General features: G+C 42.3%; 1 protein-coding gene across 1 annotated transcript; it reads left to right on the top strand.

The window, feature by feature from the left end:
- The first annotated feature begins 281 nt into the window (after positions 1 to 281).
- UTP25 (UTP25, small subunit processor component) lies at positions 282 to 15,623 on the top strand. The gene is made up of 12 exons (XM_027641633.1): positions 282 to 444; positions 1,617 to 1,656; positions 2,833 to 3,082; positions 3,822 to 4,028; positions 6,086 to 6,174; positions 7,529 to 7,939; positions 9,000 to 9,219; positions 11,244 to 11,446; positions 12,678 to 12,860; positions 13,492 to 13,604; positions 14,021 to 14,266; positions 15,072 to 15,623. The coding sequence occupies exons 1-12, from the start codon at positions 344 to 346 to the stop codon at positions 15,316 to 15,318; spliced, it is 2,310 nt and encodes a 769-aa protein (XP_027497434.1). The 5' UTR covers positions 282 to 343; the 3' UTR covers positions 15,319 to 15,623.
- Positions 15,624 to 16,004: the final 381 nt, after the last annotated feature.

Below are 16,004 nucleotides of genomic sequence, written 5' to 3'. Positions count from 1 at the left end.
GGGGAGCATCTTCGGGACTGGGTCTGGGTTTGGGACACAGTCTGGGACCAGTGTTCCCTGCCGGCATTTTGCCTTCCCCAGCGGGGCTCGCAGGCACAACCACCCACCCCGCTCCCCATACGGCTCGCTGGCGGGCGGGGCGAGGCGCGGCCCGTGGGGCTCACCCCCGGCCTCCGCCGCTCCTTCCAGCCGCCCCCGGCCCCGCCTTCCCCGGGCATGAGACACCCGCCCCCGGCAGCACCGGGGCGGTGCCGGGCTGCGGGGACCGCCCCGCTGTGCGACAGAGGCGTGCCCGGGCCGCCGTACAGCGCGGGGCATCCCACGTGGAGGGAGCCGGGCCGGGATGGGGAAGCGGCGGAGCGGGCGGGAGCTGCTGCGCAGCCTGAGCAAGAAACAGAAGAAGCACCTACGGGAGTTCGGGGAGGAGCACCCGTTCTACGACAAGTGAGTGCCGGGGTGGGGCGAACCCGTGGGAGCGAGGGAGGGAGGGGAATTGCGGCTGCATGGTGCGCTGCCGCTCGTAAGCCTGGAATCTCGAGAGGAGAACGGAAGGCGGGAAGTCTGGGCTCGGATTTTCTTGTCACAAATGTCGTAGGTTCTTGTGGTGCAGCTCGGAGGCTGCCAAGAGGAATGAGGGAGCGGAGGAGTGCGAAGTTGGGTTCCCGTTTGACTCCAGGCCCGTCCCTTGGCTTGTCAGGGCTCCAGCTTTCCCACTGTTTGTTCCATGCCCCTTTCCGATGCCGCACAGGCTGTGAAAATTTAGCACCGAAGACCTGTGTGATAAAAGCCATGACCTCGGCAGGATGCCCGTCTGTCAGAGAGGGCACCGTCCTTTGGTGCCCCCGTGTAAACTTGTGAAGAGCGAGCTGCTCAGTCCAGATGCTGTGTGACCTGGTGCTGCTGTAAAGCCTTGGAAGCCTGCGAGGAAAACATTGCTGTGTCACCAGGTTAAGGTATGCCTTTAGGAGAAGGCACATAGCGTTAAGGTCCATTCTTTGTGTGTCCCCTGGGACCCTCCTGGTCTGTGTCGCTTGGGATGGAAGGCAGAGCCCTGTCCTGCTGGGAAGAGTGTCCTGCTGTGCAGTGACGCTCAGTCCCACTCAAGGCTCTGCATCTTTTTGAAGTAGTTGAGGTTAGTTTAAGCCTAGCTTGTGTACGGTGTCTTGTTTACAGAACTGCAGTCCCAGCACTGGTTGATTAAGGCTGTTTTTCCTGTAGTTTGTCTTTTTCCCACTTCATAGGTCAATATTTAGTGCTAAAGATAGGCTCTTGCTCTGGTTAACTTTGTTAAAACTACCCTTGTAGCTAGCTTCTTTTAAATTCCTTTTATCACCTTCTTCTGATTAAAGCTGGCTTTTACTTCAGAACTTTTATTGATCTGTTGTAATGCTTGAGCACTTAGGCTTCGTGTACAGGGTGTAGTATCATCTTAGAGGGTGACCCTTCAAGGTTAGTTGCAGTGTTTTCTTAGGGACAAATATGTGATGCTTTGGTTTTAAACTTTCTTTTAACTTCTTTAAAGTTGTAAAACTCATCCGTTCACTCTTCCCCTCACCTCTTTCATCCTGTATAGAACTTCACTGACAGAGTAAGATATTTCGGTGCTTTCTTTTCAGGGTTTCTGGAAGACCAGAAGCTACTCAAATATGTGAACTGGTAATGTATTTTTTTTTCCTTACTTTTATCTTTGTGTAGTTCAGTGAAGTGAAAAACTTTGCATTTTGTGTTACCAAGTTATTCTGACTGATTAAGGTGTTCCATTTAGAAAACAAGTATTTAGGAGAAAAAAATTAATGTGATTTTTGTGTAGCTCTGAATTGTTCTCTACCATGTCTAACTCAAAACTGTAATACCATAAGAGGGCAGAAGCAGCAGGAAATAACAGCAGTTCCTGGGTTTTTTGCATATTACTTAGTTACAGTGAAAATTGTGTCATGCTTTAAGTTGTTTTAATATTGTTAGTAAACTTAGTGTTGCATGAGTTAGGAGATGTTTCATTCTCTGTTGAACAAAGAAATATGTTAATGCTCATTCCTCTTCTTCAGATTGCCAGTGCTTTACCTTTCAGTCAGCATTTGGTAACCTTCTTTATCATCAAATTAATAAAACACTTCAGAGTCTTAGTGTGGAAAAATTTATTACTGTTTCATTTTTTTCCTTCAGCAATTTTGAGCATTAATACAGTATGTACTGATTTTTTCCTTTTGGAGCTGAGAGGAATTAAGAAAGGAGTAAATGATGTTGCGCCTATATTCATGTTTCACTATAATTTTGTCTATAATCTGGACACTGGCTCGTGCATGCTCAGGACAGAACTGGCTCTGACTCTGGCTTGTTTGAAGTGTAGGTCTGTACAACTGGGTCGAACCTGACCAATGCCCTGGGGAACCATTGTCAACTGACAGATATTTCACTTACCTTCTTGAAAGCCAGAAGCATTTCCAGTGTGCTTGTCTCTTGTAGGGGTGCCCTTCTACGATTTGCAATCTCTGAGTGGTTTTCTTAGTAGTGCTAGTTCGGTAAATACCTTGTCTGTGGAGATCAAATGCCCTCACTTTTTTGAGACTGAAAGAACCGGATTTTGTAATGCTCCAAGTCAAATCCGTGCAGAACAAGGCACTTCAGGCTGTCTCCCAAGATGCTTTCAAGATCTAAATGGAGGTGTCCAGCATAACTGATGGCATAAAATGGTGGCTTTTGAAAAATTCCTTTGCATCTGCATAAGGGTTGCATGGGAGAGGGGAAACATAACGATGGAAGTAGAAGTAAGGGTAATTGCCTGCTGCCTAATTGTTACTGTTGTTGCTGTTACACTCTTGTTTTCCTTTCAAGTCTGAGAATTCTGATAAATCAAGTGCAGAAAGCGATTCAGAGACTGAAGTAGAACAGGTGTCTGTATATCATAAGCTGCTGGCTACCCTGAAGACCTCTCCTGAGTCTGAGAGTGAGGAAGAGGAAGATGAAAGTGAATCAGAAGAAGCTGGGGAAAGTGAGGCAGAAATGGACAGTGAAGGATCCCAGGAGACTGGAGAAGCAGATGGAGGTGAAGAAGATAAGAATGATGTACCAGAGGAAGAAGCAGGTAGTTTGTCTTTTCCCATGCTTTGGTAAATGTTTGAGTAACGTATGGTTTTAGCCAGGATCCTGGTGTAGACTGGCTTGTTGGCTGGGTGCTCTTCTGCCTTGGAGACTCTGTTGCTGCATTGCCTCTGTGTGGGTGGGAGCAGCAACTGCTGAAGGATTTAGCAGGGGAAAGGGTAGCTGTGCTCATTTTCTGTCAGACAGCCCACTGCTGCTTCCTCAGATGTTGTTTGTGCGGCAGCACAGGGGAAAACCACATGGAGCAGCATACCAGGGGTTCTCACCCACTCATGGGAGACACAAGCTGTTCTCTTGAGCAGCATCTGGCTTGGCTGCTGCCACTGAGAGGAGGGAAAGGTTTGCCTCATAACAGAGGAAAGAGTATGTAAACTTGGAGAAAACCTCTACCTTTATGATGAGGTATCCTCATTTATGAAGTCTGCAAAAAAATGCAGGGAGAGAGGAGTCAAGTTTTAATTATTTCCAGTTACTTGGGGTCTTTGGAAACTAAAAGTTTTATTCATCAAAGAGATTACTTTTTTAATTTTCTCTGGGGAAGCACATTTTGTATTATGTAACATTTGGCATGCTAGCCAAAAGCCATCTTTATTGTAGAATACAAAGCCTGCTTTTATCTTTTTTGATAGAGTATTGGGAGAAAAAGATCAGTAACTCAGAGTGAACAACATCTACAGACAGTAACTTTTCCAGGAGAAAATAACCCATTTCTCCCTTGACAACTACAGGCACAGCAGAGCAGACACTCGGCCAGGAGCAGGATGGTGGCGCAGATACCTCTTGTGACCCACGTCATGGACTAATTGAGGAGTTTACTGATGTGAAACACGAATCTGAATTTAGCTTGGAAACCAATTTCATGGAAGAGGAGAGTGGAGATTGCAATGCAGATACAAGAGACAGAAGTTCTTCGCAAGCTTTTTCAGAAGGTAGTGTGTTTGTGTTTAGGGATCTGCATTTAGAAGAGTATCTGTAAACATGTTTAAATTATCAAACGCCTTAAGGATACTCTGTATAGTTTCCAAGTTCTTGCACTGCATTATTCATTGCATTGCCCATGTGTGAGCTGGTTCCATAAGGAATGCAGTTGTGTAGCTGAACCGTTTGATTTCTGGAGCCCCTGTGGACTGGGATTCACACATGGTTTCTGCTGTGACCGATAAAGCTTGAAGTATGAAGATCCAGAAATGTGTGTGGAGGGTGTTATATCTTGTTCTGTTGCTTTAACAGTAGTTTTAAAAGCCAGTGTAATACGAAGGGCTCTGCAAGCCTGCACTTGTCTATGGAAGATATTTTTGGCACAAACAGCACAGGAGATAATCACAAAGCTGACCTGTGAGGGCATCCTTCACAACTCAGTGGAGTTAGAGGTGAGATTCTGAGAAGCTTGGTGCAACCACAGTCATTTAGACAAATGCTCTGGGCTCTCAGAATTTTGAAGGTTATGCAGAGGAGTCTGACTGCACCAGGATCAGGAAGGTATGAGCCATCAGTGGAGCATGCGTGGTGTCTTTTAAGGTGTAGCCCAGAATCTGGGTGCATCTGAGCTCCAGTGTTGGAGTCATCCCAGCATATGTAATACAAATAAGTTGCACAGGTGTGTGATCGCTCAGCGATATCCCATACACTGGCACTTGCCGAGCTTCTGCTCATATTTTATGCTCTGTGGCTTTAATATAAGATGGCATAGTTTGAGAGAGAGAAATATGTTTGTAGCATCCCTAGTGATGCTGGCTTGTCATCTTGGAGCAGCAGCTGACATTAGATCTGGGAGGCAGCCTGGTTGATACATGAAATGTGTGGAAGCATCAAAGGGCCATGTGATAGAAAAAACAGCTCGTTCTTGTTACCATAAGAATATGACTTACTTAGGCTGTTGGCATTGCATTTTAATGAGAATTGTAGTTCTCCAGCTGCATGCTAAGTATCCTAAGAGCTTTGTTCCACCTATAAATGATGCACTACTTCTCAGTGGGTTCTTGTAGCTTGGAAGTGTCTTTATAATCTACTACAGAAAACGAGTCACCTAAGATAACAGAAAGGGGATGAATTTCTACTCTGGCCTTGAGGTCACTAGGAGTCCTGAAAATGCATCCCATTCTTCCCTCTACTTTGTCTGAAAAATGCTGGAATCAGTAAAACTCAACCGAGAAGCGAGCCTGTAGTACTGATACTCTGTTCATTTGTGTTGCTGGGAAGATTTTCTCAACAATGTCATGATTAGCAAATGTCTTGACTTTTGCCTGGATAACTTGTATGTGGGCTGGATATTTGTTGGCAAGCACTAGTGTTCCTAATTAGTTTTCTTTATGCAGCGAGTGCTGCTGTGCTGCAAGCAGGGCTTGGCTTTCAAAATAAGCTTTGCATGTGACTTTGTGTGTGCCAGTGTCTTTGAATGTAATATGACTTAACAGTTATTTGCCTCTCCTTTCCTTTTCAAAAAGAAATGCTGATTAGATAAATCAGACTTCTGCTCACTTCAGGCAATTTTTTCCTCCCTTCTCCATAACCCCCCTAATATTTTCATACTTTATTACAAACTGTGTTCATATCACTGGCCAAAGCCCTGGGCAGAACTGTTTATAAATTAGGAAGGGCAGTAAGTTCACTTGGGACTTTACTATTGACAGCCTTTTTCACCTGCAAGCGATGGATGTGTTCAAGCTAAAGGCAAAAAATTGTCACAGTGTTTTCTACTACATACTGGTTTCCTGTCCAACATTTGTTTTGTGCTTGAAAATTCTAGTACTTCCCTAACTGCTTCTTTTTCTTTTTTAAAAGCAATCTGTCAAATCTGTTCCCTCTGTTCCTGTAGAGAGAATTTGACATCCTTTCTCTCATCTCCAAATGCTTTGAAATAACTAGTTTTAATTGTGGTATTTCAGCATGGAAAATGTTCGTCTCATTTGCAAATCCATTCTGAAACTTGATTCCACTATTAGCTGCAATAGTTCTCAGGCTATTTTTTTGTTTTTATTATAAATAGATCCATTTAAACAGCATAAGGACAAAGAACTTGAAGAAAAAGAAATAGAGAAAATGTCTACCCTTCCCAAAACTTCAAGTCAAAGCCAGGTAATAGTGTTCTGTACCCTTACAGAGTTCCTAAAGATGCCTGGATTAAAATAATCCTTTTTTATATAAAAATTAAGTAGATTCTAATTGTTATTAGTAGCTGTTGGCACTGGAAATATCAAGATTTTGTCACTGTTGTTGTTGAACTGTTTTCTTATGCACTTAGTGCTGTGCAAGAGTTGAAATCTGAAGTCCCTTGTTCTGTAGGCACATGGTGACACATCTGAAACATATAGCTGTAGAGTTTGATCTGTAGTCCCAAAACCTTGACATAGAGTAGAAACAGGGCTTGTTTCTGAGTGTTGACAGCATGATGCCAGGGATGCGCTCTGCAGCTTAACCTGTGAGGTGACCATGTGCTATTTTATAAGTACTTGTGATGCATTTTCACATTCTTGCTTCAGGGTGGCATTGACAAGCCGGTGAAGGGGAAATTAATACTTATATTGTTAATTCTGGCAATAATATGTGAATAATATGTGAATTACGGTACCAGAAAGCCACCTCATTGCTTAACAGAGAATATTGGTTTTCAAAATACTCATTTTTAGACAAATCCTTGCTTCCTAACTTTTTCACATCTGATTTTGTTTTGGAGAGTTGCCTTACATTCTGGTCAGCCATATGCTGGGTGACATTCATTGGAAGATATCCAATGGTTAGTTAGTCAGAGAGAAAGCTGTGATTTTTTTAAAAAAGTTTAATTTACTTTTTTCTTTTTTAGAATATGGTGGGCAAAATTACCAGTGCCACCTGAAGAAGTGCATGATATATCTTTGCTTAAAGTGGTGTAGCTACTTTATGGGGAGGGGATAGTTGGGAACAGCTTGCATGGCAGAAGGCTTAGAATTTTTCCCTCTTACACTGATAGCTGTTACCCTCAAAATCAGAGAGACACCCAGCAAGATTTCATTTAGCAATTGAATCACAACTTCTGGGATTAGCCCCTAATGGTTTGTTTTCATCTTTAAATAATGTAGGTACCTCAGTGTGGCCAATTGGTAAACGTAGTTGGAGTCCAGGATTTTCATCTTTTCCTGGGTTGAGCTACTGATTTGCTGGGTGGGTTAGGCAGAAAATTGCATCCTTCCTCAGTGTTCTGTAAAATGAGAACAGTTATAGACACATCACTGTAAGATCCATCCAGATCCACTGAGCTCAAGTTTATTGTTATTTGCCCTGGCAGACTCTAAAAGAGATTGTATATTGAAAAAAAGGGTTCAACTTATATTATGAAAAGGTAATTTCTGAAATTTCATGAACTTGATTAAACTGTCAGCTCTGGTGACATGCCTTTAAGTATATGAAGTTGGGTACATATGACTCCTCTTCGTTGTTGGCTTTTTCTTTTCAGTGGCCAAGACTGGGCCAACTAACTTTTTCTTCCACTTTGGAGAAACATAAAACTTTGAAAGCAGACAAAGAAGTTGATGTGAAACAGCTTTATCTCCACAAGCCTTTAGAGTCCACTTGGCCAAAAGTGAATAAACAATTTCTCTCCTCGGTGAACAAACCAAGCGATTCCCCTTTTACCCCGTTGCAAAGAGACCTCTTCTGTATCATGAATACATACCGGGACTTGTTCTATCCAGAAAGAAATGCTTTAACAAATGGAGAAGAAATCCGGCATGCTTACTGCCTGCATGCCTTGAACCATGTTCTGAAGGCAAATGCCCAGGTGCTCAGCAACAATGCCAAGCGAAGAGACCGAAAGCCAGGGTCCGACACAGATGACTACAGGGATCAGGGGCTCACTAGGCCTAAGGTAAGAGAGCTCCATTAACATGATTCCCCAGTCCCCATCCTGGCTGCCTGTACAAACATCCTGGTAGTTTATACAGAAGTATTTCTGTTGCTGCTCCCTCACGTGACATGTTTCTGGGCATGTGGCTTTCCACATCCCTTTATCGTGCCCAAAAGTTGTCCTCTATGGCCAGGGCAAGTGCCCTGCAAGAACCAGTGGTCATGGGGTTGTTAACCAGCCTGTCTCTGTGCCGAGCCATGAGTTTGACTTACCTCTTTGTTTGTCCCCATATCGCTACAGGCTGTTACCTTCTCCTGCTTCCATATCTAAATCTACTAGCACAGACAGGTGCTTCCACATCAATCTTCACCATTAGTGCAGGTAGTGTAGGCTGTCACCCAGTGTGGTTTGTGCCAGAATTTTTTTTGTCTTTATGCACTTGTAAGGACTTGCCTGCATGGAAGGATCTTTCTGTACCTGGGAGACCTCAGGGAATCCCATTGTCAAGGCCACCTGTCATAACTGGGGGAGTGGACCCCAAACCAGTCCTCCCTGGATTCACAGCATCCTCTAGTTGATAACCAGGAGGATTCAACTATGGCCAGCCTGTCACTCGTGTGCCAGCTGCCTGTTGAACAATTCCAGAGTCGGGTTTTAGTGTTTGCTGCACACCTGGCCAATGGCTTTGGTTTCTGTGTTGACTCTCCTGTTAGACATCTATATTTCTGTGCAGAGACTGTTGCCACTCACCCAGAAGCCAGCCATTGACCCCATCTCTGTATCGTGAGAGCTCTTGCTTGCCTGGGGGCAAGGGGGAACAGGAGAACATGCTTAGTTTTCAGTTCCCCTGTATGGTATCCTGGGTGTGAGATGAGGAACCAAGATGAGCTGCTGGCCAGTACCAGTTCATGAGCACACTGCATCCCATTGTATCCTCCTTCCCCACTGCATGTCAGATTTGTTTTGATTGTTGGGATGCCCCCTGGTGGCATATCCAAGTAAAAAAAATAATTTAACGTACAGTTAACTGCAAGTCTTCATATTTTATGGGTTATTCTGTTGTAACTATTGATCTGTGCAGGTGCTGATTATAGTGCCCTTCAGGGAATGTGCTCTGCGAATTGTGCATATTTTCATCAATCTTCTTGAAGTGAATGACAAAAAAAAAATAGATGTAAGTAATAAAAAACGCTTCAAAGGGGAGTTTGGCTCTGACCCGGAAGAGAAGCCCCCCAACCTGAAAAGACCTGAAGATTATGAAGCCGTCTTTGCTGGCAACATTGATGACCACTTCAGAATTGGTAATGACCTACTGAACAGAGAGGTTTTAGCTTGGAAAGAACTGTGAAGTAACAAGATCTTCCCAAATGTCTAGGAACTATCAGGGCTGAAGTTCTGGCGAGATTCTAGGCTCTTTGGTATTCCTGCTGTTTTTGCACTGGCAAGTTGGATTTTTCTGAAAATCTTTCTTGCCTTGCCAGAACTTAAAAAGGAGGAGAAATTAGAAAAGTAATTATTTTTGCATCAAGTTCAGAATCATTTAAAATGCAATGACTGCTTTATTCTAGAAGGACTGCCCACACCTCATTTTGAAGATAGCCTTGATTATGCAGCAAAGTCTTTCATGTTATAAAAAAAAATCTTTGGGGTTTAATCAGCCTGTTCACAATGTCTCTTGTAATTGGTAATGGTTGGAACAAACTTAAAGCTCAATACTGAGCAAAGCAGTTTTCTGCTTTTTTTCCCGTGGTTTTCATGAAAAGCAAGGGAGGCAGCAAGTAGGAGTGTTGGACCAGCAGCAAATTTGAGACTGTTTCATAATATTGTAATCTTATGCTGTTTAGTAACTCAGTATGCAGAGAATTAGCTAGTGGCTTGGTTCCTGGAGCTGCCAAGATGAGAAGGCAGTTTTTTTAACTTAACTTGACAGATCAGAGGCTTTTGAAATATTGCGCCTCAGAAGATAAATTGGCACCCCAAGAAATGTAATGAAGATTACAAGCAGGTCACACTCAGTCTTTCTTTCTTCCTTCCCCAGTGAATATCTCTCAGGCTGAGAGCATCTTACTTTCAGTAGCATAATAATTTTCCTTTCAGTCTTCTCCCATAACGCAGTCTGCTTGTTCCACTTACTAGGTGTTAAGAAATGCTTGAACAAACTTTCAGTGCTGTTGCTTGAGAAGCAAATCATAGAAGCAGAAAAATTTCTCTTTCTTACTGTGCCTCACACCCTGTTACTTCTGCACAAAGATCTAATTTAAACCAAATTTGTTATGCCTTACTGAAACCACTCTTTCACATTTTTAAACAGAAAAAAGACTTGATGTTGCTAAGCTGTGTATATGTTCTGACAAGTGATATCTTCTTCCTGGAAATTCAACCAATTGTACCTTTCTTTTTTTCTTTTTTTTTTTCTTTTTTGCCATTGGGTTAAAATAGCAGTAGGGACCCCCACCACTGTCTGTCTGTGTGAAATTCTTCAGTTGTACTTGTGATAGTTGGCTTCACAGAGACAGAGAAAGAAGTTGGAGAGACTCCTTTGTTGGGCAGACTGTAGGGGTCGTTTGAATGTGGTCTGGACTAGCTGGATTTTTAAGATCAGAAAACTGGGTTCTAGCAATATTGCCAGGTAGTTATGACACAAACTCCTTTGATTCCTTCCCTTTCCTGTCTATAACATGAGAGGTGATGCATAAGCTGCATCAGCATGTACCCTGCAGCATATGGTGTGAGAAGCAGTGGCAGGCAACGTACAAAACTGGTCATACATTGGTCATTGTAATATGAAGAACCTTTACCTTTGTGGTTTAGTAGCAAATCTTGCAGCTCTCTCAATAAAGGGAGTTATATAGTCAAGAGGTCCGCACGAAATCTTTCATGACAGATTAAAATAACAGTAACTAAAGGCAGAGACCAAAGTTTAGGATTTAGGGTGAAAGGAGTAGTTAATAATTTCTGGCTTTTTTTTTTTCCTGAAGTACTTCAGCCCTCTCATCCCCCTGTTTAGCAGAAAAAATATCACAAAAAAAATATGTTTCAGTCAAAAAATTTTGTCCAGGTTTTGAGAAATCTGGAAAAAAGTACTACTAAAAGACTTTGCTGAATTTCGTGAAAATTTTCCAAATGCTGGACAAATGGGGGTAGAGTGGGTAAGTACTTTTTGAGGACAGAAGAGTTACCGACAGATTAGTTGTGTCCAAGCTATTATCATCAGTATGTGTCAAGGGAGAGGAGGTGTAGGGAGTTACTGTTACAGAGCCTGCTAGAAGAATACGGTTGATAATTGATCTTAACTAACAATTTGCCATTGGTTGTTGTTGGACAGGGGTTGCAATTCTCCAGAAGAGTATGAGGCTGTATGCACCATTTTACTCATCAGACATCATCATTGCCTCTCCCCTGGGGATGAGGACTGTTATTGGCACAGAGGGGGAGAAGAAGAGAGATTTTGATTTCCTGTCATCAATAGAAATTCTCATAATTGATCAAGCAGATATTTACCTGATGCAGAACTGGGAACACGTTCTGGTGCGTCTTCCGTATGTATTCATTTTTGTGTTGTACTGTGTCTTGTTAGTCTGGTGTAACTCAGTTTTGGCAGTGAGCAGTATTACTGTTTTTTATTGACTTGATTCCAGACATGTATGTTTGTTCCTTTTTCTCCCACCACTCTGATACTTTCCTTATACTAAGAATATTCTTTCTACAGATTTTGGTAGTATTCAGCACCCGTTCTTTATAAATCTTAGTGGTATATTTCATCAGAGATATTTTTTGGACAGTTTTAATTATCTTGCAGGATGAGATAGTGATGATTCTTTTAATCACATCTAGGAGAAAATATGCCAGCTGTCTGACTGCCCAATGTCTCAGTCAGATTGCAACCATGTGAGGAGTCTTTACAACCTAATTCAGGTTCCCCCAGAAAGCAATAAGAGCTGCTGCATGTCTCCATTGACTGCCAAGATACTAAACCTTAGTCAAGTCCATAGTTAAACAGTATGAACGTTTTTGTGTACATTTAATGAAAACAGAGCTTTTGGATTGTGGCTAATATGTGGTAGTACCTGTGCTTTTTGGCTTTTGGTTAATCAAAGTTTTCAGGACAGAAAGGATGGGGATTTTCTTCCCACACAGAAACACCTTTGAAGTCCCTGGACCAGGCATTTTGACTGTATGATGTTACTGTGCATTTTAAATGAGTCCAGAAGGTGTCTTCTTTCCTCATGAGTCCCAGAAAGGGCATATGAATCTACGTGATGTGCAAAGAATGAGTACTGGAGCCTGTTTCCTGTTTTTCCCTTTAGGTGCAACTGCCTGCCATGTGGTGGTAGGGATGCCAGTCCTAGGCATCATTCCCTGAGGGAAAAATGAGCTGAATTTCTTCACACGCACCCAAATTCTCCCTGAATGTGATGGGAGCTGAACTGCACTTGGGCTTCTTTTAGCTCAGAAACCTTGGGCCCATTGACTTTAATACAAACAAATCCATTATACTTGCCCCAAGGAGAAAATTGGAAGCAAAGGTTACTGTTACTGGTGACTAAAGAGATGGTAGCTTTCAGTTCTGTGGCAGAAAATCAAGTAAATTACTCTTGCTGTGGTCAATAAATTCCAGACAGTCTTGTCTTGGGAGTTGCTGGTGTTTTATATGCTCTGCTGTCTTGCTGGTCCCTGCCCTCTTTCTCGATGCAGTTCAGGCTTTTGCAAGCAGGGTGCAGGGATGTCAGTAGTGATGTGTTTCCATCTGTCTGTGTAGCACCTGATGAAGCACATTAACCTGCTGCCTCTGGATTCCCACGGGGTAGACTTTTCCCGAGTGCGAATGCTGAACCTCAACAACTGGTCCAAATACTACCGGCAGACGCTGCTGTTCAGTGCCCTTCAGGACCCCCAGATCAACTCTGTCTTCAACAAACACTGCTTCAATTACGTTGGGCAGGTGAGCTCACAGATGAGCTGAAAGATTTCTCCTAATGCTGACAGAAGGGAGGGGGAGAGGAACAGAAAACCCAACACGCAGAAAAATTCCATAACTCAGTTGCTTAAAGACTGTGCCAATAATTTCACTTACCCAAGTAATGCAGTCTGATTCTCCATGACGCTACATGCTGTGCCAGAGGCATGAAGAACTACTCTTTATGCAGCCATGCTTATTTGATCCTTTTCTTTCATGGATAACTGCTGTTTTATGTCAGAAATCAGACTTGGTTTTTTTCTTAATTTGACACACAGAAGTTATCTTGTTTTATTTATTTTGTTAAATGAAGGGTTTACCTGCTTCCTTTTTTTTTTTTTTTAATCTCCTACTGTATAAGAAGCATGAATTATTAGTACTTTGAAAGAAAAAGGAAGAGTAAAAACCTTAGTAGATCATCTCAAATATATCGAAGTCAGGGCATTAGTAGTCATTGTGTATTTAGCAGATCCAGTATGTGTATACATGACAGTACTTTTGTATTGGAGCTTTCCTAAAAACAGCCCTGTGCACCTCTGGCAGATGTGAGTTCCAAGCAGAAAGCTGGCTGCCTTTGGCATGCTGCTTCCCTTAACATCCTACTTTCTTCTCGCAGGTGGCCGTCCGCAACGTGCCGCTCGTTGGCTCCATTAGCCACGTTGTGGTCCAACTTCCTCATGTTTTTCGGAGATTAGAAGCTGAAAGTGCAACTTCTGTAATAGATGCAAGGTACTGTGTGTTTCAGACTGTTTTGCTGTGCTCTAATGACTGCAGTTTTGGGTTTAGCGGAGCATACTGTTCCCTGCAGAGCACACTGTGTTTTCACCACAAGTAGGATGCCTTTATTAGTCCTCAGGTGCAGGCTGGGCTCTGCACACATGGAGGGGAATACTGGCCTTCTCCTTCCCAAAGGCACATGAGAATAAAGTCTGGGAAAGGAATATCAGTGTCTGCCATGATTGCATAGTACTGATGAAGCTTTTTATCCTCTATGCATGTAGAAATCCTATGAAGTTAAAAAAAGGAAAAATGTGTAGAAAACCTTCTGTAGTCTGTTGTAGGATGGTATTTATGTTTGAGGTCATGTCAGTATCAGAAAGCTAAATGTTAACTCTGGCTACAACATACTTATTTTCTTAACTGAGGTTTCAGTTTTTCATCGACAAAGTCTTGCCCGAGTACCGCGATGCCATCATGTCACACACGCTCATTTACGTCCCATCATACTTTGACTACGTGCGTCTTCGAAATTACTTCAAGAAAGAGGACCTGAATTTTACTCACATTTGTGAATACACTAAAAAGGCTGCTGTCTGCAGAGCAAGGCGGTTCTTTCTCAAGGGAGAGAAGCAGTTTTTATTGTTCACTGAGCGCTTCCACTTTTACAAAAGGTAAATTGTGGACTGAGTTTTCCCTCTTGAGTTGGATGTGTGCTGTTTTGAAGGCTGATTCTGACCTTGATCATAGATGGACTATACTGATTTTTTAATCTGTTGGATCTCTCAGAGGACATCTTTGACTGAAGAAAGATCTGTTGAGTTTACTTTTAAGTTTTTGCATGTTGTCAGCAGTCCCTTTGCAGAGACTTTAATACTTGGGTATGTGCAAGCTTTATTCAGGAAGGTAAGTGCTGCCAAGTTCCACTGATGTCAGGACAGGATGATATAGCCCGCAAATGGGATTCATTGGGCCTTTTATTTGTGTTCATCTGTGCCACAGTAGTTGCATAAAATTTTGGAAAAGGGTGTGTAATTGATTCAATAATGCAGTACGGCAAACTGAGGCCACGTGGAAAATTTGCTACATCCTGACTGGAGCTGTTTACAAGTTCCTAATGGAAGAGGATTTTTTCTATTAGCAGAAGATGTTTTGGCAAGTACAAAAAGTTTCATGAGTCTTAGTCTGATCAGGCTTCACTGTCTTAAAATCCAGGCTAAAGAGGCTGACTACTACATAAGTTGGTGGTGATCAGCACTTTAGAGGAAGTCATTGTGCCTGACAGTGTTAGATTTACCCGGTAAATTTTGCTTCTCTATTTAGTCTTCAGTCCATGACAGAGGGTTTGTAGAGTTGAGTTACAACTGATGAGCACTGAAGTTGATGGAAATTGGAAGAACTGAACAAGACTGGTGGTTTAACATTCACATTTTGTAAAAATTGGCAACAAATTTACTTCTTTGCTTTTTCCTAATACAGGTATACAATAAAAGGCATTAGGAACCTCATTTTCTATGAGCTACCAACATACTCCCACTTCTACAGTGAGATTTGTAACATGATGAAGGCCACAGACAATGGAGTGGATGCTACTTGGACTTGTACTGTGCTCTACTCCAAGTATGATGCTCAGAAATTGGCTGCAGTGGTTGGCATAGATCGCACAGCTCAAATGCTGCAGTCTAAGAAAAACGTGCACCTCTTTGTTACAGGAGAAAATGAATAACTCATACTACACACTGGACAATTGGATGGGCCTGCATTGTACTCCTAATGCAGTTTTTTATATTGCTTTTTTTTAAAAGTGTTAAACTTTTTACTCCCTTTTTATTAAATATTCTGTCGAAATTGTTCACATAGTATTAAATTTTGTATTTCAGTACTCTGTAACAACAGAAAACGAAGGATGGCATTCAAAAAAGCAGGGGCTAGGAAGTACTCTCTGTATAGAAACAAAATCAGTCCAGAACTATTCTTCTTGTATATTAAAAAACTCACTGGTCAATAAAGAATCATGCTGTGATAAATAAGCTTTTGACTGTTTCACTTCATTTTCAGGTGTAGCAAACTCACCTTCTTTTATCAAAGGAAACATTTTCCTCTAATCTAGGGTAAGAAATATGCCCAAGTGTTTAATGAGTCACTATTCTGTAAGCCTACACAAGGGAGGTGCAGGCAAAGCCTCTTCAACACAAGTGTGTTGCTGAATGAGAGGTGGACTTGCTTCAAGTTGACACTTTTGAGAATTCATGAATGTGTGCTTGGGTAGGAGCTCTGGTTTTGCATTTTTCTGGAGTGACCTAAATATTTCTGCCTCCTATAACAGACCTTCTGGCCTGTCAGTTTTACCAGGGGTAAGTACAAAACCAGGTGGTGCAGTTGCAAATACCCATGGTCTCATATCTCACACCA

This window comes from Corapipo altera, unplaced genomic scaffold (genome assembly GCF_003945725.1).
Source record: "Corapipo altera isolate COAL_440 unplaced genomic scaffold, ASM394572v1 48b, whole genome shotgun sequence".
Classification (NCBI taxonomy): domain Eukaryota; kingdom Metazoa; phylum Chordata; class Aves; order Passeriformes; family Pipridae; genus Corapipo; species Corapipo altera.
Note: the sequence above shows the minus strand (reverse complement) of the source record. Positions and strands in the feature narration are given on the sequence as shown.